At 38.0% G+C, this 26,239-nt stretch overlaps 1 protein-coding gene across 2 annotated transcripts in view; it reads right to left on the reverse strand.

The window, feature by feature from the left end:
• Positions 1-26,239, reverse strand: part of PDE10A (phosphodiesterase 10A) — a 309,321-nt gene that overhangs the window by 170,420 nt on the left and 112,662 nt on the right. For both annotated transcript variants that reach the window (XM_075064099.1, XM_032790920.2), the window contains exon 2: positions 2,142-2,270. In XM_075064099.1, coding sequence (XP_074920200.1) covers positions 2,142-2,270 — 129 coding nt within the window. The remainder of the gene's footprint in view (positions 1-2,141; positions 2,271-26,239) is intronic.

Consider the following 26,239-nt stretch of genomic DNA (forward strand, 5'->3'; position numbering starts at 1 on the left):
CTTTCAGTAGCAACCGGGAGATTGAGGCCAATTCCAGGAGAGTTGGCAACCCTAATTGACCCTCAAGGTCAATATTTACCTTGTCTTTGTTAACTGGCTGGCTCAATACAACCTGAAGCTTACTTCCACAGAAGTCACCATTATTTTTTTTTTTTCATATCACACCCAAGTGTGGGAACAAACATCATAACATAATAGCAGCAGAAAAATTCTAGGCAAACCAAAATAACTTATACTTAAAACTGCCATGTTCTCTGAACTGAAACACTATCCAAAACTTTATGCCACATTTGAGCACTCATATTCTTAACTCACCCCAAAACCTACATTTCACACTGAAGATCGCTCCCTGTATATATCCTGGACTGTTGTAGAAAATCATCCTTTGCACAGGGTGGCAAGACACTATTGTCTAAAACAATGATTTTCCTGGTAGCATCACAGTATTTACTAATTTGTAAGAAGTCTGACTCAAATTAGTCCATTAGTGGTTAGTAAGTTATTCTGCACCCCATCCCACAAAGCTCTCCCTACAGATATAGTACACACTTATCGTTCTATTGGGTATCACAGTTCCCATGAGTATCAGTCAAAATAAAAAAAACCCCACACCTTTAGCTCAATACTTGACACACAAACTTGATACACAACTACATTTTTCTGTATGTGTAGATAGATTATAAATATAAACACTGTGTTGTGTCTCTATTAAGGTTGCACTATACCTAAAACAAAGCCACAAAAGTAAATGAACGAACAACGAAGGTACTTAATAGTACATACCCACCACCCCTTCTCCTTAACACAGGTAGATCACCATTAGAACAATCACTATACACCAAAGAAAATACACTGGATATTAACTCTGCCAACATCATAAAGCCATCCATGCAGTACCACCTTTCACAAACTCCTTAGCACCATGACCACAAACAGACCAGATTCACCCACTACTATCCTTTCTGCATTCTTTTAGAAAATCATATTCACCCGTATATGGGAAAGTGGCAATATTCCATATATTTAAAAAGGGGAATATTATTCAAACTATTATTTAAAAAAAAAAAACCTATTTATTGCAGCATATATCAAGCAAAATCAGGCTTTTCCTCCCAACCTACTGTACCGCAACCTTGCATACAATTTGCTACTGTGATCCAGAACTTTACTAGAATTCCTTCTTTCCAAGTATCTCCTTCACATTGACTCTCTGATGTCTGGATGATGTTTTTCCCCCAGATGAATTTATTCACATTTTTCCAGAAAAAATATCATTGTTATTGCCTGTCAATATTTTTTCCTGGTAATTTTTATTCTCTTCATTCCTCAGTGTTTGCAACAATTTGATTTAATTTCATCTGCAGATCTAGGTTCCAATGTTGCAAACTACTAAAAAAGCAAGGACCTTTCAACTCATAGCTCCACTAAAGTCAAAAGGGTTCCAGGTATCATTCACGTACAACAGCTTGTAGGACTGAAGTATTAGTCTTTCACAATAGAAGTGGATCTAATAAACGATATTACCTCATCCACCTTGTCTCTCTAATGTTAAGTATAAGTTAAGCCTAATACTGATCCTGCAGCAGTGCAAGACACCTCCCCATAATTCAATACAATGCTTTTTATCGTTACCTTTTGCTTACAATCTATGTGTCACTGCTCATATCCAAACTCTTTTTAATTCATGTTGCATGGAGGAATTTGCGATGTAACATACCAACTATTTTACTGAAGGCTATATATTATGTGTTGCATAACCTTCTTTCAGTATTTTAGCAATTTTAGAGGCAAGAAACCAAATTATGTTCTCAATAAACTTGCACTGATGGAACAAAGATTAATGCTTGGCCCAAATATTCATATTTATTCATTTTCAGTTACAAATACTGGACTAAACTTCCACAAATGAATACCAGTACATTCAACCAGAAATAGCTAAAGAATAGAAACATAAGGAATTCTTAGTCTTTTTTTTAACTTTATTAAAAATTGTGCAACCTTGACATGTAAGCTACAAAATACACGTTATAATAAAAGAAGCTTGTTCCTTTATAAAACCAATCTCCACCTACTGCAGTTTCCTTCTAATCTTTAAATCACAATTAACACTAATGTTTAAATCACAATTAATAAGATTTTACCTTCCTGTCTGTTGTTTTTTCTCTTCAGCCATTTTTCCACTGTCTCAGCACTTACACTCTCTGACACAAATTCATCCAGTACCTGGGGGTGAAGAGAAAGATAAGCCTTCACTTTTTCATCTGTCAAACCTGCAAAAGAGCAAAAGAGAATATTAACTGATTATATTATCATCACATTATCCCTTACAGTAATGCTTAGAGACCCCAGTCTGGGTCAGGGCTCCCAATTGTGCCAGGGACTGTAAAATACAAATGTACACATGGTTCCTGACCTGAGGCTAGGGTTGCCAACTTTCTACTCACACAAAATCAAACACCTTTTCCCCGCCCCTGCATTGAGGCCCCGCCCATGTCCTGCCCCTTCTCCAAGGCCCAGCCCCTGCTCACTCCATTCCCCCCCCTCCTCTGTCACTCGCTCTCCCCACCCTCACTCACTCGCTCATTTTCACCGGGAGGGTATTACGGGTGCAGGGTCTGGGCAGCACTTACCTCAAACAGCTCCTGGAAGTAGCCAGCATGTCCCCCTCCAGCTCCTATGCAGACCAGTAGAAGTGCAGCCAGATGGCTCTGCGCACTGCCCCATCTGCAGGCACCGCCCCCACAGTTCCTGGCCAATGGGAGCTGTGGGGGTGGCACTTGGAGCGGGGGCCGCATGCAGAGCCCCCTGGCTACCCCTACACATAGGAACCAGAGAGGGGACATGCCAGCTGCTTCCCCAGAACTTGGTGGCATGGAGGCTAGCAGGGAGCCTGCCAGCCCCGCTGCACAGCGTCGCCAACGGGACAGTCAACGGCCCAGTCAGCGGTGCTGACCCAAGCCTCCAGGATCCCTTTTTGACCGGGTGTTTTGGTCGAAAACTGGACACTTCATCACCCTACCTGAAGTATTTACAATCTAAGACAGGAAATGACATGTAACGAGTGGGAAAAGGGGAAATGGATCCATTCATGGAATATATTCCTACTATAAGAACAACATACAAAGGCTGTTGTGGGAGAAAAGTATAGGCAGGAAATCGAGACTGGAATCCCTGGCACAGTGATAGGAGACATGTAGGCAGGTTTGAAGGGAAATGGGGAGGCAGTGGAGCAATTTCAGGGGCAGTATGATCTAAGCAAGAGGATCTTAGATGCATTTTGTTGGATTGAAGAGAGAGGATGTGAGAGAAGGAAACTGCAGTAGGTGGGGCATAAAGGCTTAAATTGGATTTTTTGAAGCAAGGGCAGAGATTTTAGAGACATTATAGAGGAACAACCAGCAACCTCTGGACACAGAAAGGGGAGTGTAGGGTAAAGAAGAGTGAGGAGTCAAAGATCATAACTGGGTTACAGCCCTGAATGACAGAGTGGCTGGTAAGAGTATCATCAGTGACACAGAAAGGGAAAGTAGGGATAGTTTTGAATGACAAATCCAGAGTTCAGTTTTGGCTAGGCTGAATGTAAGCTAACAGTGAGACAGACATTCAGGATGATATAATTGGAGAGACAGGCAGATATGTATGGTTGGATGGAGGAAGGTGGTCAGGGATAAACATGTCTCATATACAGAGTCCATCTCAGTGTCATCACTTAAACAGCAACAAGAGCAATAACTACAACAATACGTAACATCAAAATTAGGTGGAAACTTAAAAAGGAAAAAAGTTACAGATGTACCTTTAGAAGCAGAAGCAATATTCTAACCAACAGGCAACCATTATTTTAGAAATTCAAGTTATCATGCTAAGATTATACTGAAAGGTAAATTTCTTTACATCTAACAACAGGAAACCAGTGGTATGTATTTTAGAAAATGCAGGACATCCAAAAGGCCAACTCAGAAAGTCTGATATGTGAAATTCCTGATATCACAAACCTACTGCACCATTCAGAAGTCCACTTAATGTTGCAAGTGAAATGAAGCTAAAATTTTGCAAAGGAGAATAGGAAACAAATGTCACTGTCTTGAGAGAGAGAGAGACGTTTTCATAAACAGAAGGCATACTGAATGCAGAAGTGTTAATTAGTTCTTCTGGGGACTGAAGGAGTTACTGCAGTTGTTACTTAACTACTGCTTCTCCTCCAGACTTGTGTGAACATAAACATATTTTCAGTGCAACTGTGAATTAACAGAGCCAGCACAAGTAACGAAAAAGCAGATTAGCATTAGACAAAAGTAAAACTCTCCTCAGTGTTAAGTTCATTTTGAGAATACTGACAAAATACCAAAACACTGATGCTTCTTTTCATATTTCTTGCTTAATACAGTGTTAGAATGTACTGAAAAACATCTTCAGTCAGTGAGATTATAAATTGTAATATTCTATAGTAATTTTAAAAATATTATAGCTAGCATCTTTCAGAATGAAAATATTTGGCAAGTAATATCAAAATACAAAAACAAACACAGCATTGACATAATTTTGTACTGTCCAGATTCACTAATACTGAATGTTGGAGCTACAACACACCCAACACCAAATCAGCCACACCAGACCACTAGTACCAAATTGACTACAGATCATACCACTAGTACCAAATTAGTGCAAAATCCAGCAGCAACTAGTACTTGATGCAGCAGGTAATAGTTTCAAAATACCAACAGCCCGTGCTTGCACAATTTAAGTTAGACCACTTAGCGAGGTGCTTGATTTTCATTAGTGATGAGCAGTTGGAACTCTCATTTAAGTCAATGAGAGCAGCAGATGCTCAGCAACTCTGAAATTCAGGTTACTTCTTTGGATGCCTAACCTTAGGCACCATATTTTAAATTTATACCATAATACATCTACCATAATCCAGATGTGTATGCTCTGCATGGATTAAAATCTCTTTCAACCGATACAGATAATTAGCTCACATCCTGAAGAATGAGATTTGATTACCTATATATAATTTTTGTAACTGGCTGCACAAAGAAATACATAATAATATTTTGGCATATAAAGTCCTGGTATTTTTATAGGACAACATGTTTTAATTTGATAATATGTTTATAGTAATGATGTATAACAAAAGTTTTGGAGATTCAGTTCAATTAAGCATCAGAAAGTTGTTTGAACTTAGCCAAAGCTCTCCACTCTAAAAATATGATTCTTAACTCATTAGTACAGTCTGTGTCACAAAATGCCTACTATTTCTGGGTTATATGCAGGTTGCAGCCACAGAAAAAATAGCATTTTGCAGTACTCCTGCTTCTGGCCCAAACTAGGAATTGAGAGGCATGTAAAAAATAAAACAAGTAACTCCTACAAAGTTTGATTTGAATTTTAAGTGAAAGTTTAGGTTTCCTCTCATTTAATCTGAACTAGTCAGCTAATTGTTAAATTTACATTGCAACATAATGCTAAAAAATTATTAACTATGGCCCAATCTTGTAAATCATTACTTATGAGTAAAGCCCTACTTAACTTGAGATATTGTGGAAATTGCAGATTCTGCAATATTAGGTTTCCACCACAGTTTTGACGGTGGGAGCCCCCGCTCCGAGCCCCAGGCATCCGACAGCAGAAAATCGCAGAAAAGTAATAATGGACTTTAGTATTACCACAAATAGTAAAGTCCATTATTACTGCTCTGCTATTTTCCATGGCTTATCCACAACTCAATCACAATTTTTTTGACAATCATCCTGCGATTCAAGTAGGACCTTACTTACGAGTATAGTCCTTATTCCTTGCCTTCCAAGAAAATGAACATGTGCTTTAAACTTTTATAGGATCAAGTCCTACGTTAACACTTGCCATCATTCAGTAAAATGTCCACATGAACTAAGATCTTACATCTACATTCCATAGATGTAACTATAACTTCAAAAATAGTTTTGTCCCAAATGTCTTGCAACTTCAGCTACCCTGTGCCGAGGCTTCTGTTTTAACCACATGGGGACATATGAGTCTTTCAGTCAATAGGAGAATTCTGGCAGTAAAAAGGAGCACACCTGCATTTAGCTAAGCTGTAGATGTCCAGACTTGGCGCTCTCTCTCTGTGCGCGCGCGCGTGTGTGTGTGTGTGTGTGTACGCATGTGCGCGTGAGAATTAGAATAAATAGAATAGAATTTAGAACCTATAATTACAGAGGTGAAAAGAAGTTGCAAGGTTAATTAAAAAATAATAATTTGAACTAATTTTCTTTGAAACATAAACACAGATATTTTATCTAGGTTCTAATCTTTGGCCTTCTCTATAGAAAAAAAATGTTATAGTCACACTAAGAAATCATGTTTTAACCTTACAGATTTTAAACACTGTTCACTGAATATGGCCATAAAATTTATTTTCCTTCTATACACAAAGACAAATATAAGTGTTATAATACAGTTTGGCCACAAAATTTTTATTGCATTTAAACAAAAGCTATTTTGTGGTGTAGATGGAGATTTCCAGGTCACATGAATTTATAGCTGTTAAATTAGCTACACCAGTGCTATCTTGATCCCTCAGTGCAACGGAGCCATATTGCAGAATTAAAAAGGCAATAGTCAATTAATAAAAATTTAACATAAAGGTCTATAAAATTTGTACCAAGATGCACGTGCCAGAAATTTTTCATGCAAATCTGATTTTTCTTTTTCTTTTTTTTTTTTTTTTTTTTTTTTTTTTTTAACAGGGCATTTAATTTCTTCAATTAAAAAACAGAATGAGAAGGAAGAAAAGGGCAAGACAATTTTTGCAATAAGGCTCCCTTTAAATGTGGCAAAGCCTTAATTATCAGTGCTCTTAAAATATCCTTTTCTGTAATACAAAAATATGTATTTTTACATTAAAAATATTTTTTCACTCTCTCTCCACCTCAACTTACAGCTTATGTAAATTAAATGAACTTCAGTCACCTATATGAATTAGAATTTACACTTGCAGATCTTTTGGAAGATACTCTGAATGAAACCTTAGATCTCACTGACTTCATTGGAGCCAGGATTTCACCTGTGTTGTTAGCAATTCTGACACTAAATATTTTAAAACTATGTAAACAGCATTTTACAGAAAACATCTCTCCAGAACTTTGTTTCTATTTGATGAGCTCACAAAGCTTCACAGAGCAGTTTCCTCCAAGGACATACATTGATTCTTCTGGCAGAAAATAATGAGCATTCTCATTTCCTGAAAACAATTCTATCCTCCAACAAAGCAGGGATAATATCAAGAGGGACTATCACTCAGGAGACCTGAATTTGGGCCACTAGTTTACTATACACAAAGCCAGAGCGCACAGAAAGGTTTGGAACTGATTCTTCTGGGAATTAAAAGGAAAACTTGCATCTCAGTTGATCATTCAATGGTTCCCTATACGCATTAGACTTTGCCTTGCTGATTCATACATAACCTGTTGAATGAATTAAAAAATAAACAGCCACAATGCATCTTTCTTCCAACTCTCATATTTCCTCTTTTTAGGTGATAACCGTGTATTTGGGGCTGACAACCCTTGCTGCAACCTGCTAATCCCCTGTTACATACATGTTAACAATTTGTTCTCGTTTTGTGATTAAACAACGACAAATATAATAAAACTAAAACACAAAAAGGACATGCGTATCTGATAAGCACTTCCTCTCTCTCCCTCACAGTAAACTGCAAGCAGAGAAACTGTGCAGGGTCTACCCTCTGCTTGTGCTAGGTCTGCAGCTACTAACTTCCCGACCAGCATATTTGTTTAGGTTCTCTTTGTAGCGCTCACTTCGAAATGTTCCCTTAGGCCATGCCATCCAGTTCATAAAGTTAATTCATATGTGGGGAAACCATCAATCAGAAGGACTTTTACTTCCCCCTAGCTATTGCTGTCCTAATAGTCACCACATCACTACATCACAGTTGTATAAATGACAACTTCCGCATGAGTTTTACACACTGTTGTGCTCTATGTGTCATTCAAGTTAGTCTGTTTATTCTATGGTCAGAAGAGATCAACATTTTTGGAACCCTGTAAAATGAAGAAGGGAGAGAGGAAACAGCATGGTTTTTTACTAAGACAACGCTCTGATCCGCAACAGTGGTATTTATCACTGACGAGGGATAACCTCTGTTGGAATTGGTTTATCCAATAGCATTTAGGCAATATCCATCAGATAAGAGGGAAAGAAAAGGGATAAAAAGATGATTTTTCATAGTATTTTTCTACTTTGATTTGACATGGTTAGGGTGTTAGTTGTGGCCTACTCAATAGTGACTATAAACATTTCGATATTGTGTCCAATACAGTCAAGTGTACAGTTAAGGTATGATCTGTTCCCTAATCTGGCACCAATGCCTACGCAGTTTATAAGGATAGATATTTAAAAAAAAAAAAATAAACTTCCTGGCCTTGAATGGAGCAGGCAAAGTGGCAACATTTTTATTCTTTGCACAAAGCAACAGAAACTACTGAATTTAACATTATAATTCTCTTTATATCAAGGCAGAATTAGGGATAGAGTCTTTCCTCCTCTTCTTCCTATTTTTTTTAACCCATTATAGAAAATCGGAACATACATGTTTTTCTAATATTACCATTTAATGACAGAGTTTAGTTTTCTAAGCACAAAAGTTGGAGCCTTGAATCTGAGTGCTAATCTGGCTCTGCAATTTTCTTTTTCTTTGGCTTTAGGCCTGTCACTTTAAGTGCAAAACATCAGTTTCCTCATCTGAAAAGGAGAGAGAAATTTTACAAAGTTATTGTGATGATTAGAAAAGTTAGTGAATTAAATCACTTTAAAGATGAATAGCACTGAAAGTACATGTAACGGCTAAGCATTAATATTCCTTTATTTCTGATTCCATCATTCTACTGGCACTAGAACATTGTGGCCAACGGCATAACTAGAACTTGGATTCTGTTGCTAGTAGTTGTACAACTACTTTAAAAAAAAAAAAAAGTATGGTATGAATTGTAGTATTGGTGAAAGGTTTGGTTTGCAAAAGACTGTCTGAGACCCTCCACTTGTCCACATGAAATCCTGAACATTTTATTAGCTCTCACTTTTTATTTGCACTGACTACAAAGCAAACCTCAAAATGGATTTTTGAACGCACTGCTCAAAACTAGATTCTGTTTCATCTAGTATCCAATGTTAGCAAATAATCAAGAGCTTCACTAAATCAAACAGCAAATCCATAACACAGTACATGCTATTGGCTTTGATGAGAAAGATTTATATGATCTAAAGAGAAAACAGAGCCTGCAGAAGAGAAACGAAGTGGACTTCTTGTAGCAACTGGGAGTACTACACAAGTGGAATATGTACACAGAATCAGTTTCACTGCAACTCAAGTAAGTCTCCTGTTCACTATAACCCTTTTCAAAACAGCAGTCCCTCACAGAGTTTACATAATTAATAAGATTTGATACAGTGACTGTGAGCAAATACTTCAGTCACAGTGAGCTCAGCAATAGTTCACTCACAGCCTACGAAAGTCTTATTGAGAGAGGAATGTTGGCCATAACACTGGAGCTACCTTTATACTTTTCTAAAAAAATGCAACATGAACTTCTAAATTCCACCTGAAAAATCACACAGTCACAGAAAACATCAGCTTTTTTGCATCCAACGAAGTGCGTATTCACCCACGAAAGCTTATGCTCCAAAACATCTGTTAGTCTATAAGCTGCCACAAACTATTTGCTGCTTTTACAGATCCAGACTAACATGGCTACCCCTCTGATACTAGAATAGATCTTGTGTTAACATTTCATATGGAATAATGGACCTGTAAATACAGCCAAGACCCTCCCCAATACATCAGTGTTAGAAGCAGAGGGTATCAGTGCAAAGAGTTTTTGAGATGTCTGAAATCAGGACAAAATGTTTCAAATGAAATGCAGATATTTCCACTTCAATCTGGTGACTAGAAAATAAAGAATAAAGCAAAGCCAGGGGACGAAGCTTACAGAATAGGAAGACTAATGCAACAAATGTATGGGCAGTCTCCCAGTTGATAAACACAATACTCATAATTTCTATGGTAGGATTTAGGAGAGACAGGATCTCTAAATACTGTCATAGTCTCATATACAGCAGTCCCCTCAAGATGCTCGCAAAATATTCCATGGAAAGTTAGTCTGTATGAACATCTTAGTTTGTCCAGTGCAAAACACTATCACTTTAACTTAGAAGACCATTGTATATTCCGCAAGTATGACAAGGTATATCCTTTAGAAAGTAGATGCCTTAAAAACTAAGTTTACAGATTTAAATTAACTGTATCATAGATAGACTTGAAAAACACAGTGGCAACTGAGTATGAAATGGGATTTCTTTAAAATAGGAGTGGAGGAGAGGTAGGATTTACAAAGAGAATAAAATCTCTCATTCCTGCACCCCCCCCAAAAAAATTAAAATCCTTCCTTCATTTGGAATTTACAGTGAAACAAAAATATCAAAATTACATTTCTGCTATTAAGTGTATTGTAAGCCATATAAAAAACAAAGTTCCTTAGACATTTTGTTAGTTTCGTTTTCATTAACAGCCCAATTCTGCCACTTTTACATACAGTGTGTATCACTTTGCTCTGGGAGTAGCTTCACTGAACTCAGTGTAAAGTACTACTTCCTTCCACCATGAATAGGTGGAAGAACTGGGCCCTATAGCTACACTTTAAAAATCTGTAGTATTCGGTGGCACCAAGAGTAAGTCACTGCCTTGCCGGCTCTCAGTTTTATCACAAATCTTGCCTTACTTGGTGTTGTACAAAAGGCGCCAGCTAACAGAGCCATCTTTCATTTTAAATAAGTGTCTAGATGCCGTGGCTGTCAAGAAGAATTTGAAAACAATAAACCTAAAGGCTCAAACACCGTGAAACAAATAAAAACAGCCATATTTTATATATTAAAATCTTGTGATGGAGCCTGGGGGGGGAGGGGGGAAGGGGGCTGGCTCACAATTTTTCCACAAACCTATTTGGAAATACTGCAGTCACTGCTATATCTCAAAGCTCGTCTGCAACACCCTCAGTGGTACATTTTGTTGGTCTAGACATGGCCAATCGCTTTAATAACCATTGCAAGAAAGAGCACTAAGAAATTAAGCAGAGTTTTAAGTATAGACCAACAATGATGGTGAAAAACAACTTCAAATATTACAACTTCTTTGGTAATATACGTTTTTTTTTAAAAAAGTTGGTTTTGTTCTAACTTTGATGGACCACTTCAAAATATTTGGCAAGGGCAAAATCATCACTCCTTCATACAATTAAAACAGATATTGTACCAAGCATAAACTTTAGCAGAAACACATTGTGACAGACTACAGATTAGAAAACAACCTTACCTCCAAAAAGGGTACAAATTTTGTAATATTAAAATAAATCCTTTCATTTGGACCCTAAAAATGATGAACAGAGATGTATAATAGCACTTCCTATAAATAAGCATTTGAACTAAAGTGTACATAATGTACATAACGAGATCTTTGCCATGAAAATTTCTCAAATTAATCCAGCAAGGAAATTAAAATGCATCTTTCTTTCTGAATAATTTAAATAGTCCTGTCCCATGCCCACCCAACATAAAAATCACCTCAAAGTGTCTCAGTACAGAACCTTTTAACTGTTATTTGTACTCATTCTTGAAGGCATTCGAAGCATGTGTGTACATTGCTTCACTTGGATTAAACGCTAATCCCATTAAATCAATCCCTTCTTTGTTCATAACATCAGGATTCAAAACCACAGACAGTCAGTTTTGGAATATTCTTTTCCAGTCAGACCTTTTATCTTAATCCATTTAAGTATACAGGAATGTTATGCAACCAGTGCCCAAACTGCACAATACCTAACATTACACTGGTTTGGCAAAAAGCATAGTTGTCAATTGCTAGCAACCAGAATGGTTGGATCTCTTCTTTTGTTTAACAGGCATTCAAGCTATCTATGAATAGCTTCATTTAATCTCTTTTCCTTCTTCCTATCCAACCCACCACAATTACCCCAAGATTAAATTGACAGAAAAAGAGAAACCATAAATTATTCTTTCGTACACTGAACAGCAAACCAAGTCATTTCTATATTAAAAACAGTTACAAATATTACAGTAGTCGTAGATAGAGAGATTATAGTGCACATCAAAAAATACAACAGTGAAAAGGTATCTAAAGATAAAAAGGTAAAAAAAATCTAAAATAGTCTTTAGAGTTAAAAAACATAGGTGTTTTACACATCCGATATAGTTTACAAAATATATTTGTATATATGTTGCACATTTTAAAATATGTATTTTAGTTGTGGAGAAGGGACTATGTTAACTTGAAATGGTATGATAAATGTTAAGTGAAGTTATGGGAAAGGGAATATTGTTGGACAGATATCAACAAAACGCATGCTGCTGTGTGCAAGGAGATACAGAGGCTTAGACACCTGGACAGAAGCTCCACTCAGCCTGTTGTTCGGAAGTTGGAGAGGTGGGGTGGTGGTAAAGTGGAAGAGTTGCTGGTTGTCTCCTGAGGGAGGGAGCAAGCGAGCAGGATCAGGGAAAGGGCAGAGCTAGACTGTGGTCAGGAAGAAAAGCACTGCTGGGCACTTATAAGATTAGGCTTTCCCTTTGGAAATACGAAGTAGAAGGGTTATTGAATGCAACTGTTATTTTAATTCTGGTTAACCAAAAGTTTAGTGGTTTTCTGAAACCCAAATTTGGAGGCATCATTAATCAGTGTTTTTTTTAAGAGCTCTTCAGCGCCTTCAAAATAGACTTAGAAAAAGCAGCCAGAATAGCCCATTATTCAAACGCAAGTGTCCTGAGAGGAAGCTTCGGAGGGGCGAAAGGGCTGTCTGTACTAGGTGATGCAGAGACACCACTGTTGAAAGGGGCGTTCTCAGGAAGGGGCAAGTCATGACACTGTATAGTATTGTAAACTGTGTACGTATAGGGACTGCTTCATTTCATCCACCACCAAAATACCATATTCCACTTTTGAGATGGCAATTAATACAAGCATTCCAGCAGCACTACACAACAGTTTGAGAGAGAGAAAAGGAAGAGTACCTCATCCAATGAAAGCAACGAAAAATTTAGGCAAGTAGAGCACTAGTAATTATACTGGAATTTAGCCAAGATACCACGGTTCAAGTCTCTTACTCTTGTGAAAAGTGCCTTAAGAAACTTTAATGACTACAGAGGGCTTGATCCCACAGTCTGAGCAACAACTCGAGGTGCTGATCACCCTGAACTCCTATTGACGTCAACAAAAGTAGAGTGCACTGAGCACCTTCAGTAACTGCTCAGTTTCCTACAGGATCTAACCCTAGAATTGGTTATGCCCTCTGTCTCATGTCATCCAAAATCTTACATGCTGATGCTCCAATAACTCCAGGGCAGAGCCCAGATTCAGTACTACCTATTATATGGAAGAACACCATCTACAGAATCCTTATCAAGTTTAGTTTTTATTAACTAGAGTAACAAAGGTCTGTCTTCTTAGCTTAAGACTTACACACTTGTTCAATGGGTGAATAACCCCCCATGATTTTTCCATTCAGTTTTCAATAAAGAAAAATATTAATACTGACTTGAAAATCTATATATTATGCAACACTGCAGTACATGTATACTGTTCTTATAGAACATTATCCATCAATTAATATACAGGTATTTGATAAAATTGTGAACGTTACTGTTATGCCCTGAGAACAGGTCCACTACATTTCTAACTAGAACTTTGCAATAACTTTAAAGAATGCATAACAAGTTTTAGTCTCCACCCAAGTGCATGGTGGGACAGAAGACTGGGTATTTAGTTAGTGCTATGCAAGAAGCTCATGGAATGAATGTAGACACACTAACAGTTTCAGATTTTAATCAAACTAACTGCAAAATCTGCCTGAAGGATAAACTAAATATTCACTCAGAATTCATGCTAAAGGTGATTACCAACATTTGAAATAAAGAAGTTTCAAGATTTCTATAAGTAGCAGAATTAACAACAAATATATAATGAATATTTCACTACAGTTTAAAATCATTTGCCCTTTTTTCCTTCTCTTGTGTAGATTCATGAAAATATTTTCTATTGCCCAGGTTTCCACCCAACATGCTCTGTGCTAACAAAGTCTAAATTAACATCAATCGGTGCTGAAGCCTGGCTCAGCCATATCTGATTATGTATTATATAATTCATTCAAAATCCAAAACTAAGTAAATTCCATAAAACAAACAAAGTTAATTACTCAAATATCAAAAAATGCCAAAGATAAGGATGCAACCTTAGTCCTGCCCTTGAGTGTCTGCATCATGATACAGTCCTTAAACATACATTATTTCTCCTGTAATACAATTTAGTATACAAACAACATCTTCTACAATGCTGGGCCTGATCCTGCAACATTTATATATTTGAATAATCTCACTGGTCTCAATATTAGTCTCATTATCTATAATCAAATACTACAGTATTTCTTTATATTCATGGTTAGAATTCTAGTTACATTAGCCAGAAGGTAATAGTTTGCCTGATGAACAAGTTAGATACAGAGGTATTTACTTCCGAAAGGAGCAAACAAATCAACCAAACAGTTGCATGCTCAGACAGTTTACCTGGAGCACACAGAAAATCATCATCATGACAGAATCTTTGATGTAACAATTAATACAGAACATTTATGCAGAATAAACTATTGCATAGCAATGAGACTGTGTACATGTGTTTTCCACTTTGGTGATACCAGGTGCCCATTTACAGCAGCATACCATAGCTCCACATTTCATTTTAATTGCTTCCAACCTTCAATGTACATTTTCAGAGAAAAATAAAGGCAAAGTACACTAAGAAAGGAGGAGATATAAAAACATGGAAACCTGTCATTAGGAAGTTTCATTAGTAAGAAATCAAACATGACTTCTTCATGTTTGATCTGGTACATGAAAATCTAGCTCTTCTAATACAAACTATACTACTCTAATTACATGTCATTTTTCTGGTAACTGAGGCTAAATTAAAAATCATAGCCTTTCATTAACTCTTCATGAGATATAAAGTAATATATTCCTAAATCCCTTGAGCTATGACTCTCTCAGATATTTTAAGATTGGCAGGAACAGTCCTGCTTAGTACTTGAATGGGAGATCTCAAAGGAAAACCTAGGTCCCAGGAAGAAGGTGCGCTGATGCTTTGGGAGGTGGCACTCTTCCACCTGAGTTTGACCTGAACAAACACTCAGGCCTGGTATTCATAAATTCAAAGCTTTTAAAGCAAAAAAGTAGGCATCATTGTGACTATCCTGTCTGATAAGATCATAAGAATGGTCATACTGGATCAGATTCAAGGTCCATCTAGCCCAGTATCCTGTCTTCTGATGGTGGCCAATGCCACGAGCTTCAGGGGGAATTAACAGAACAGATAATCATCAAGCAATCCATCCTCTGTTGCCCATTCCCAGCTTCTGGCAAACAGAGGCTAGGGTCATCCTCCCTGCCCTGCTTGGCTAATAGCCATTAATGGATCTATCTTCCATGAATTTATCTAATTCTTTTTTGAACCCTGTTACAGTCTTGGCCTTCAGAACTACCTCTAGCAAAGAGCTCCAAAGGTAGACTGTGTTGACTGACCTGCCTAACCCAGGCCATGGAACTTCACCTAGTAATTTGTGCATTGAGCCCAGTAATTTGTGTTTCACTTAGTGTATATCTTTTGAAAGACATCCAATCTTGAATTCAAGACTTGTAAAGGTACGTATAGCCTGTAGACAAATAACCTCTTGACATGCTCTTCAAGAGACTAAATAGATTTAATTCCTTAAACTGAATTTCCATAAGTTAAAGGGGTGCTTTATTTCTTGGGATGGCGTAATAATGAAAACATGAGATTTATAAAACACAAGCCCTGATCACTCATGTTTATTACCACATAGTAGATTCTGAAGAGTTTGGGCTTGCAGTTCAGACTAAGGGGGTGTGAACAGCAGTGCGGACCAGAGTACTGCACTGTATCTTCTCCATGTGCACCCTGAAGGCTTGAACTTAAAAGGTACCAATTTTGCACTCATGTAGTTCTCTTCAAAGCTGTTAAAGAGGACTACACTAGTCAAAACTTGGGACCTTTAAGTTTATGCCTGCAGCGTCCACACAGAGGTATTACAGCACACTTTGGTGCGCACTGCTATTTACACCCTCGCAGTCCCAACTGCAAGACAGTGTAGCTATGCCTTCATTGCACAGCAAGCCAGACTGTAAATCTATAGCACACTAGCCTGCTGCACACTAAGACATCATGTGGACCTCACTAGTACACACCACAAGTTCCATATTGTGGTTTGTCCTAACTGCAGTATGTCAAAGTTCACTATGGAACTTGTAGTATCTGGTATCTGAGCATGTGGTAAGAGGGCTCACTTAGCAATGTAGTGTACTGCAGGCTAGTTCGCTGCAGATTTGCAACTCAGCTAGCCATGCACTAAGTCTCCATATAGACAAGCCTTTTGTAAGCTAAACCCAGTATCTTGACCAAACTCCAGCACAGCTAACCAAAAACCCAATTCTGAAAAATAAAATGTAGCTGGTTTCCACACAATGTAAGTTCCCCAAAATTGACTTGTATACCATGGGGACCCTAGATGTACTGCATTTTTTGCTATATCTGACTCCTAAACATTAGAAGAACAGGAGTACTTGTGGCACCTTAGAGACAAACAAATTTATTTGAGCACAAACCCACGAAAGCTTATGCTCAAATAAATTTGTTCGTCTCTAAGGTGCCACAGGTACTCCTGTTCTTTTTGCAGATACAGACTAACATGGCTGCTACTCTGAAACTAAACATGAAAGTTGCTCATGTCAGAGAAGTTAATAGCACATTCACTGCTCTGAAAACTATTCTTCTTATTCTGTCTCAATACTGCTGCAAAATACACATACAATATGTCTCTCTCTTCAGCTCCAATGCAGTTCTTGATTGACATTAAAAATAAAAATTACCAGTCAAATTCTTCTGTGAGGGGAAAAAAAAATCCCACCTTCAGACTAATTAAGCTTTGAAAGTTAGGCGCTGACTCCATCAAACTGTCAGAAAAAAGTTAGAAATTCCAATTTATTTAAAACAAGATAAATGAAAAGCAGTGTGTTCTTTTTCAACATCTCAGTCTTCAGATGTGCAAGTGAATACAGTGAGAGAAGACTCTTTAAAGATGCTAATTCTGCTCAATTTTATGGTGATGGATGTAATGATATCTCCATGTCAGTAAAATATGGCCTAAAAGGAGCAGCATAATTTAAGATATTTCAATAAACACTCTGCTAAAGTGAACAGTGATTTAAAGTGACAATTAAATACTTGTTAAGCTTACTTTTATATTATAAATAAGACCAAGTTGCATAACTCGTGCTGTAAGCACTTACTCAACTCAAGTATTCCCACTGACATCGGTACATTTGTGTGGGTAAACGGTCACCAGCATGATCAAGGGTTGTGCAACAGAGCCTCAACCATGCTTCATTCCACACATTGGTTCAGACTTTATTTATTTCTTTGCCAAAAGTTGTTGCTTAATAGTATGTACAATATTACTTCATTAAATCATGACAATACACAAAACTCTTTTCATGCACAAAATATGGTTACAGAATTGTTCAACAGCAAGTTACAAATTATGAACCCAATCGGGCTCCAAGTGAAATCAATGAAAAATCTTCCACTGATTTGGGTGGGAGCAAAATGGGATCATAAACATAAATGCATTTCAAAAGATGCACGGTAATTTGGGAGGATTTACTATTTGCTCTTAAGATAAAATAGTGGGAGATAAAAGGAAATGTAGAACAAGCCAACTATGGATATCTGCTGAACATCAGTGTGCAAATTCAAAAGATACGCATGGGCGGTAGCTATTAGAATATGAACACCGTGTTTAAATTTGAAATATGAAAATTGTTGATAATCTTAATACTTAATAGCTCGTTAGTGCCCTTCATCACAAAAGATCCCAAGGCACCGTATGAACTATGGAAATCATCCTGCCATCTTTAATCATCATAAAATTCCTGTAGGTTCAATGTGCTATTATTTTCACGGGCCCTGAAATATTAATACAGAATTTTGAAGTACTGTTTCTCCCATATCTGATGTTATGCCATATTAATAAATTCAGATCAAATTACAGTATATGCAATTCAAAAAGTTTTAATTAAGAATGTATACAGTTTCCTTTTCAATATATTAAATACATTATATGCAGTGAACGCAATTAACTGATGTTGCCATGAGCATATTAACAAATTACACACTCTAGCATTTGTAATTCTTTTTTTGATAGAAACAGAATGAAAGGTTCTAAGTTAGAACATCAAATCAAGAACTGGGTGTTCTGCATGTTACATGAAGGAAAACTTGAGAACGTCTGGACTAGGTTTTACAAACTAACTGTTTACATTACTACAAAGCACTACGAGCTGACAATAGCTAGACATATATTGTCCCAAGACCTTTGCTTATTGTACAGTAATTTGCTCACTTACTCTTCCCTCATCACCCTCATTCATGCCCAGATCACCTCCTGCCAGGACTACAGCAACGCAGCACAGCGAGGCATGATGCCTTCACCACTTATGAAAAACCAAATAGTACAGAAGGCTGCAACACATCTCAGCAACATGGGTTACCATGACCACATCAAACAGGTCCTCCACTTCCTACATTGGCTGTGTCCTAGGACTGCAGAGATGTTAATTATCCACTTCATTGTCAATGGCTTCTTGTATTACGCATTAACTCCTTATATTTACTCTGTTCCACTTTGATACTCTGATTACCTTTCCCAAAACTGAAAAAGAGCTCTGTGGACCTCGAAAGCTTGTCTCTTTCACTAACAGAAGTTCCTTCAACAAAAGGTTAAAAAGTTATATTTTACAGAATAGTGCAGACAAGTAAAAGGGTTTTGAATTTGTGTGCCGCAGTTTATGGGAGATGGTGAGTTTTCCATTAAGTTGCATAGATGTTCAAAAGTACAGCCAGTATGTCTCTTCTGCCATCCTTTTCAGTGAGTGTAGTATATTGTGACAGATTTTTTTAATTACATTGTTCACCTGCACAACCATAGGCAGGAAAAACAATGGAAGGCAAGCAAAGACAGGTGGACCAATTGTGGATGCAGAGATTAGCAACAGTATTATGAGTGGAAGGGGCAAAGTTCTGAACGTAATAGAACACAGTGTCCCAATAAGGTAGGACTGCTATAGAGAGGGTGTGCTATTTACTTTTTCCCCCCAAAAGAATAATTTTAAAATTCAGAATATGATTTCTCTTCATCTGCAGCTCCAATTCTATTTCTCAAAAAAAAATTCTAAACATACATTTTAAGAATCAAAATTGACAAAAACAACATAAGATTTTAGCTTTAATAATAAATACTATTGATAATAATACCTTGACATCATACATTGCCATGTATACGAGAACCTCGAAAGCACTTTCCAAGGGTGGATAAATATCAATGCCCATATTCTGTAGATAGGGAAAACAAGCACTGGGAGGTAAAGTGACTTGCCAAAGGTAACACAATGTATCAGTGGTAATGTCAGGAATAGAGAACCCTGGTCTCCTGCCTCCCAGGCTTCTGCTCTAACAAAAAAAAAACAAAAAAAAAAAAAAAAAAAAAAAAACAGAATGCTGCCTATAATATCTAATATTGGAAGTGGCTTGGAGAAATAGCAAGATAAATACAGAAGTGACTGTCACTCTGGAAAGGGACAAATTTTGAATGGCTGCTTTTCCAAAACTTTCTATTGGGGTGGCAATCTTCCACTAATGGCAGATTACTTGGCAAGTGATATTCTAATCAATTCAACTTTGGGCATGTAGTCTAGTGGTAGTTTCAGTTATAGATGTTTCCCCTCCCTACACCCAATCTAAAAAAGTCACAGGATTCCTGTCAGGCCTTCTAGTTTACCACAATGCTTAAGCAAATGCCACAGAATTCCAGGCTGGCCTCAGAAATTAAAAGTGAGCAGCTGTTTCTCTTCCCTCTCCTCCTCCCCCTCATCACTTCCCCACCCTTTTCTGTTTGTTTTGGAGACAGTGCAGCTCACCACCATGTGTTAATGTCTGAAAAGCATCTTCAAAGGAAAAAAAAAGAGTTGGAAAAGAAATGGAAAAGGAGTGGTAGATGGAAAAGGAGAGATTTTCCCCTGTGTTTGTTCAGGACTCAGAAAACACCTAAAAGAATTAAATTGCAGCCCCCACCTTCGCTTCACAGTGTGTCTTTGTTGTAATGACTTACATAAGTGCCTTTCACACAGAAGGATGATAAAGTACATTGCAAACTCTCTTCACATACAGAAATAACTTCACCCCCTCCATTGCAATGCAACTTTATGATACATTAACATAGATATGCACATTCAGAAAACACTTTAAAGTTACAAGATGATTCCTATAAACTAATGCAGAAATACCATGTACAGTTTTGTAGGCCGTGTACAGCATTAGTCAGTCAATAAGCATTGTGCATGCTCTCATTCTAGACTGTTACGCACCTAAAGCCCAGGATTCTGATTTTTGTCTGGTGCACTGACCAAATGCAAAAGGTGCGCACATTACAGTGCAATATAAATGTCAAAATAATAATAGTGAAAAGAAATATGGAAATCATGAAGAGGGCACTTATAAACAGACTGACCTGTTGTCAAAATGAATTAGTTATAAATTGCAACATTAGAAAATCTCCTGTAGCAGAGGTATACTGTGAAATAATCACTTAATGTTTAACTATTAAAATTAGTGAAAAAACACAGAGGCTTAATAAAAATGTATCTTTTCAAAACCTCAAAATTAAAACCTTTTTTGGTTGACTCAGAGAGGGCCTCCAGATTAGCAGTAAAATTGCCGCACTTGTAGGCGAGAGCGCATTAATTTAAAGGCAGCTCAAATTAATTGACAGTGACAAGAAAAGTCTGGAGAAAGAATCACTAGGGAAAGCAATTGAGATACTAAAAGTACTGCATCTGTAGGATGCAGCACAGAGAAAATGGCATACAGAGGTCTCTCCGGGGTATGGTACAACACATTACTGTTTCTCCTTTTGCTCTTTAGATTGCCCCAGTTTCAAATCTTGAATGACAATTTTTGGGACTTCATCCTGCTGACATGCTATTCATGTTATTCCATGCGTTAACATTTAGGAAGGCATACCTTACACTTCACTTCTAGTTAACCCTCTTGGAAGGAGCAACTTATTCCATTGAACAATAAGTCCCAAGAAGATACAATATGCTCAAACTACCATGACTCAAGGATAAGATCTTAAGCATGAGACACACTTTATGCAATTATTTGATTGAGTAATTATTATACTATTCAAGAAATACAAAACTTTTTCTTCTAAAGTGTGTTTTTGTTTTGTTTTCCTGGTTTTAATGTGGAAAAGTAACCCTGTAAAAATGACAATATGAGGTTCCATATTTATACTCTCTTAATTGCTCCATATCACGTGACTTGACAAAGTGCACCCAACATAAGAGCAGTTGGAGACTTTGTCTGTATTTTTAGCTTTGAGGGGGCAAGCAGAGAGGAGGGGTGCACAGAACGAAAGGGGAAAGAGGGCAGACAAAAGGGGATAATGAGAGCCACGCTGACTCACAATTCTGATGAACAGCTGCCTCCCACTGTAACTGGCAGGCCACACAAAGCCTGCTGGGTGCATCAGCAACAGGAAACCATCCCAGGAGCTCTGGGGACATCAGCTATTATACAGGGAGAGGAAGACAGACCACAGCTGGAAGACAGCACAGATGGGAGAAAGATATGATCTCCAGGTGTGCAGACAAGCAGGGAGCCAGAAAGAATGAAGAGGAGATTTAAGAAACAAGTGAATGAAATTTCTGTGTAGGTGGTGGTATCATGATCAGCTGAAATGGAGTCACAGGACCCATATTTCTTGGAGGGATTGTTATTGGTGGGACACCAGTAGAACAGGAAACGCAGGGAGTTAAGTGGGAAGCAACTTGGTCACATAGACACAGCAGTGCACAAACTTAATGAAGTTTCATTTGTTCAGCCTAATCTGCATTCAGTTTCCCATTTTGCAAATGAAACAGGTAGACGAGGCAATTCTATGGAAGGGTGGAAACAAGAAAAACAAAAGAGAAAGGACAATTCAATTGGCCGTGAACATGAATTCTTGGAAAGCAGGGAAAATGTTTTGCAAGAATGATAGGATGTATACTATTTTATCATGAAAAATAAGCTCTTAAGGGTAGCATAGATAAATCCCAAGACTGCAGCATGACTTTTCTCTCCCTTCCCTCCCTCCCCCGCAAACCTGAAGAAGGAAAAAATCAGCCATAAAACCACACCAAGATAGAATACCTAGTGGAAAGCAACCTCAAAGAGAAAGGGGAGTGGACAGGACATTGGAGGTGGGAGGGATCGGGGAGGATGAAGGGATGAAGATACCAAGAGATTACTTTCAATGTAAACTCAGAATTTTATTTGTATTGTTTCATTTTCTGCCCCCTTTTGGGACCAGTAGTACTGTATAGTTATATTGGGTCTGCTGTGCTAAAAGTAATTCACGTCAGTAAAGTAGAAACAGACATAACTAATAAACTTAGGGAGCTAATATGTTGTTTGATGTCATATAGCCACATTTTTACCTGCAAGTATATAATGTATAGAAAAGATCAACTACCCACGTTAATTGTACATGTACACACGATCATTTAATAGTTCAACAGGATTTTTTCACTTATGAGATAAAACAGATAAGCTCCACTGTGATAGGATCCCTGAGATACAACTTGGACCTGTGGGACCACTGTGCCCCCTTAACTCTCCAGCCTGGGCTGTCTCCCACAGGGCTTTGCTAGTGACAAGCAGCAAAACCCTCCAGGTCCTGTTAGCAATTAGCCACCAGCATAAAAGATACACACCCAGCTAAATTGCATGAATGCTCTCTAACCACTCCTGAACTATACAGAGGGAGACATCAGCAAATCCCCCCAGCCCCCAGCCTTGCACCCTAGAAATGTAGCATCTTACACTGCTCAAGACCGTCTCTTGAGCAACACAAGCTCATTAATTAATTCACCGCTTTGTTAAAGGATAGTGGACATGCACCAACCTATGAAATCTAATCAGATTCCCCTAGCACTTAGGACAAGCTCACTGGTAAGGATAAAACATTAAAGTAAGTTTATTGACTACAGAAAGATAGATTTTAAGTGATTACAAGTAGTAGGCATAAAAGTCAGAGATAATTACCTATGAAAATAAAAATTGAACACCCATTCTAAATTCTGAACTTTCAGACTAAGCAAGATTTGAATTAAGCAGCTTTTCTCATCCTGTTGGATGTTGCAGGTAGGTGGGAGAAAAGAGGTAATCTCCTGGTGCCACTGTCCCTTATATTATGCTCTTAATTCATGTTTCAGGGAAGATACTGGCCCAGGTGTGTCCTGGTGGGCCCTGCTGAGTCACAGACTTGAGCAATTCTCATTGTGTGGTGCTTGCACAACTGTCTTACTGAATTGTAAATCTCTTGTTTACAATTCCCCTGCTGATCAATGGCTCATGACAGTCACTTAATGACCATCTTTGTCATCACTGAAGAGCTAGCAGTGAGTGTCTACCAAATTCACAACATAGATTATTAGGTTTGGAAGGGACCTCAGGAGATCATCTAGTCCAATCCCCTCCTTAAAGCAGAGCCAATCCCCAAATCCCTAAATGGCCCCCTCAAGGACTGAACTCAGAACCCTGGATTTAGCAGGCCAATGCTCAAACCACTGAGCTATCCCACCCCCCCCCAGATTTCAATAATAACCATACAGCAAAATCTCAGAACTTTATACACACTAACAACATGCCTATTTTGACAGAACAATGAGTTTCAGCGGATCATCATTTTTCATATGATATCTTACATGGCATGCTTTGTATGAAATATCACAACCATATACAAATGACAAATATGGGGGCTCCAGGGTGCTACTGTGAAGCCCAGTGCGTCACACTCATCACAACTGTTCTCACTGACTACACATTCTTCATGCTCCCATAAAGTATGTGTCACAATTTTTAGGGGAAAGTATCTTCTGCACAAAACCTTGAGCTGCTCAGCCTTCTTGGCATACAATAATGCATCCATTGTACAGTATTGTGTTTCTTATGGCAAACTGTTTCTATGTCATCAACTCTGTCATCAAGCCATTTTATTCCCTACAGCTGTAAAATTTCTTTAAGCACTGTTTCTTGTGATAGAGATGTTTGCTCACATTAAGAGGCTTATCTAAAGGGATCATGTATGAATAACTTGCCTTTTTAATATTTAAGACCAGTGTAACATCCTCGGAGATTAACTACCACTAGACAGTTACAGAACAGATGATGCAAGCTTCCTCACAACTCCCTGCTCCAAAAGGGCCACCTCTAGGAATGAGAGCAAGATGTGAAACTATTTGCCAGTGGAAAATGGGAAGACTGCAAGGCAAGCATGGGGATCCTAAGCCTCCAGGGCCTCTGACAATCTGCCCCGGAGGAAAATTCCTTCCCGACCCCAAATATGGCAATCAGTTAAACCCTGAGCATGTGGCCAAGACTCAGCAAGCCATCACCCAGGAAAGAATTCTGTGTAGTAACTCAGATCCCATCTAACAACCCATCACAGACCATTGGACATATTTACCTGCTAATAATCAAAGATCAATTAATTGCCAAAATTAGGCTATCCCATCATACCAACCACTCCATAAACTTATCAAGCTTAGTCTTGAAGCCAGGTAGTCTTTTACCCCCACTACTCCCTTTGGAAGGCTATTCCAAAACTTCACTCCTCTAATGGTTAGAAACCTTCATCTAATTTCAAGCATAAACTTCCTAGTGTCTAGTTTATATCCATTTGTTCTTGCGTCCACATTAATACTAAGCTTAAATAATTCCTCTCCCTCCCTGATATTGATCCCTCTGATATATTTATAAAGAGCAATCATATCTCCCCTCAGCCTTCTTTTGGTTAGGCTAAATAAGCCAAGCTCTTTGAGTCTCCTTTCATAAGACAGGTTTTCCATTCCTCAGATCATCCTAGTAGCCCTTCTCTGTACCTGTTCCAGTTTGAATTCATGATTCTTAAACATGGGAGACCAGAACTGCACACAGTATTCCAGATGAGGTCTCACCAGTGCCTTGTATATAACGGTACTAACACCTCCTTATCTTTACTGGAAATACCTTGCCTGATGCATCCTAAAACCGCATTAGCTTTTTTTAACGGCCATATCACATTGGCAGCTCATATCTTTAAAATGTTGAGACCAGAACTTAACCACAACATTCCAGATGAGTTCACCAGTGCCTTTGTATAATGGTACTAGACTCCTTATCTTTACTGATACCTTCGCTGATGCATCCAAGCCGTCTTTAGCTTTTTTAACGGCCATATCACACTGCGACCTCAATTATCTGCCAGATCTTCCTGCACGATATCCCGGTCCTTCTCTGTGTTAGCAATACCTCCCAGCTTTGTGTCATCTGCAAACTTTATTAGCACATTCCCACTTTGTGCACCAAGGTCAGTAATAAAAAGATTAAATAAAATTGGTCCCAAAACCGATCCCTGAGGAACTCCACTAGTAACCTCCTTCCAGCCTGACAGTTCACCTTTCAGTATGAGCCGTTGTTGTCTCACCTTTAACCAGTTCCTTAGCCACCATTCAATTTTCATACTGATCCCCATCTTTTCCAATTTAACAAATAATTCCCCATGTGGAACCATATCAAATGCCTTACTGAAACTGAGGTAAATTAGATCCTCTGCAAAAGCAGCAAAGAGTCCTTTGGCAGCTTATAGACTAAAAGTAGTTTTGGAGCATAAGCTTTCATGAGTGAATATCCACTTCGTCAGATCCTCCAAAACTTCTTTTAGTCTATAAGGTGCCACAGGACTCTCTGCTGCTTTTGCAGATCCAGACTAACACGGCTACTCCTCTGATACTTAGATCCACTGCGTTTCCTTTGTCTAAAAAAATCTGTTATCTTCTCAAAGAAGGTGATCAGATTGGTTTGGCATGATCTACCTTTTGTAAAACCATGTTGTATTTTGTCCCAATCATCATTGACATCAATGTCCTTAACTACTTTCTCCTTCAATTTTTTTTCCAAGACCTTGCATACTACAGATGTTAAACTAACAGACCTATAGTTACGCGGATCACATTTTTCCCCTTTCTT

Source organism: Chelonoidis abingdonii, chromosome 3 (assembly GCF_003597395.2).
Source record: "Chelonoidis abingdonii isolate Lonesome George chromosome 3, CheloAbing_2.0, whole genome shotgun sequence".
Taxonomy (NCBI): domain Eukaryota; kingdom Metazoa; phylum Chordata; order Testudines; family Testudinidae; genus Chelonoidis; species Chelonoidis abingdonii.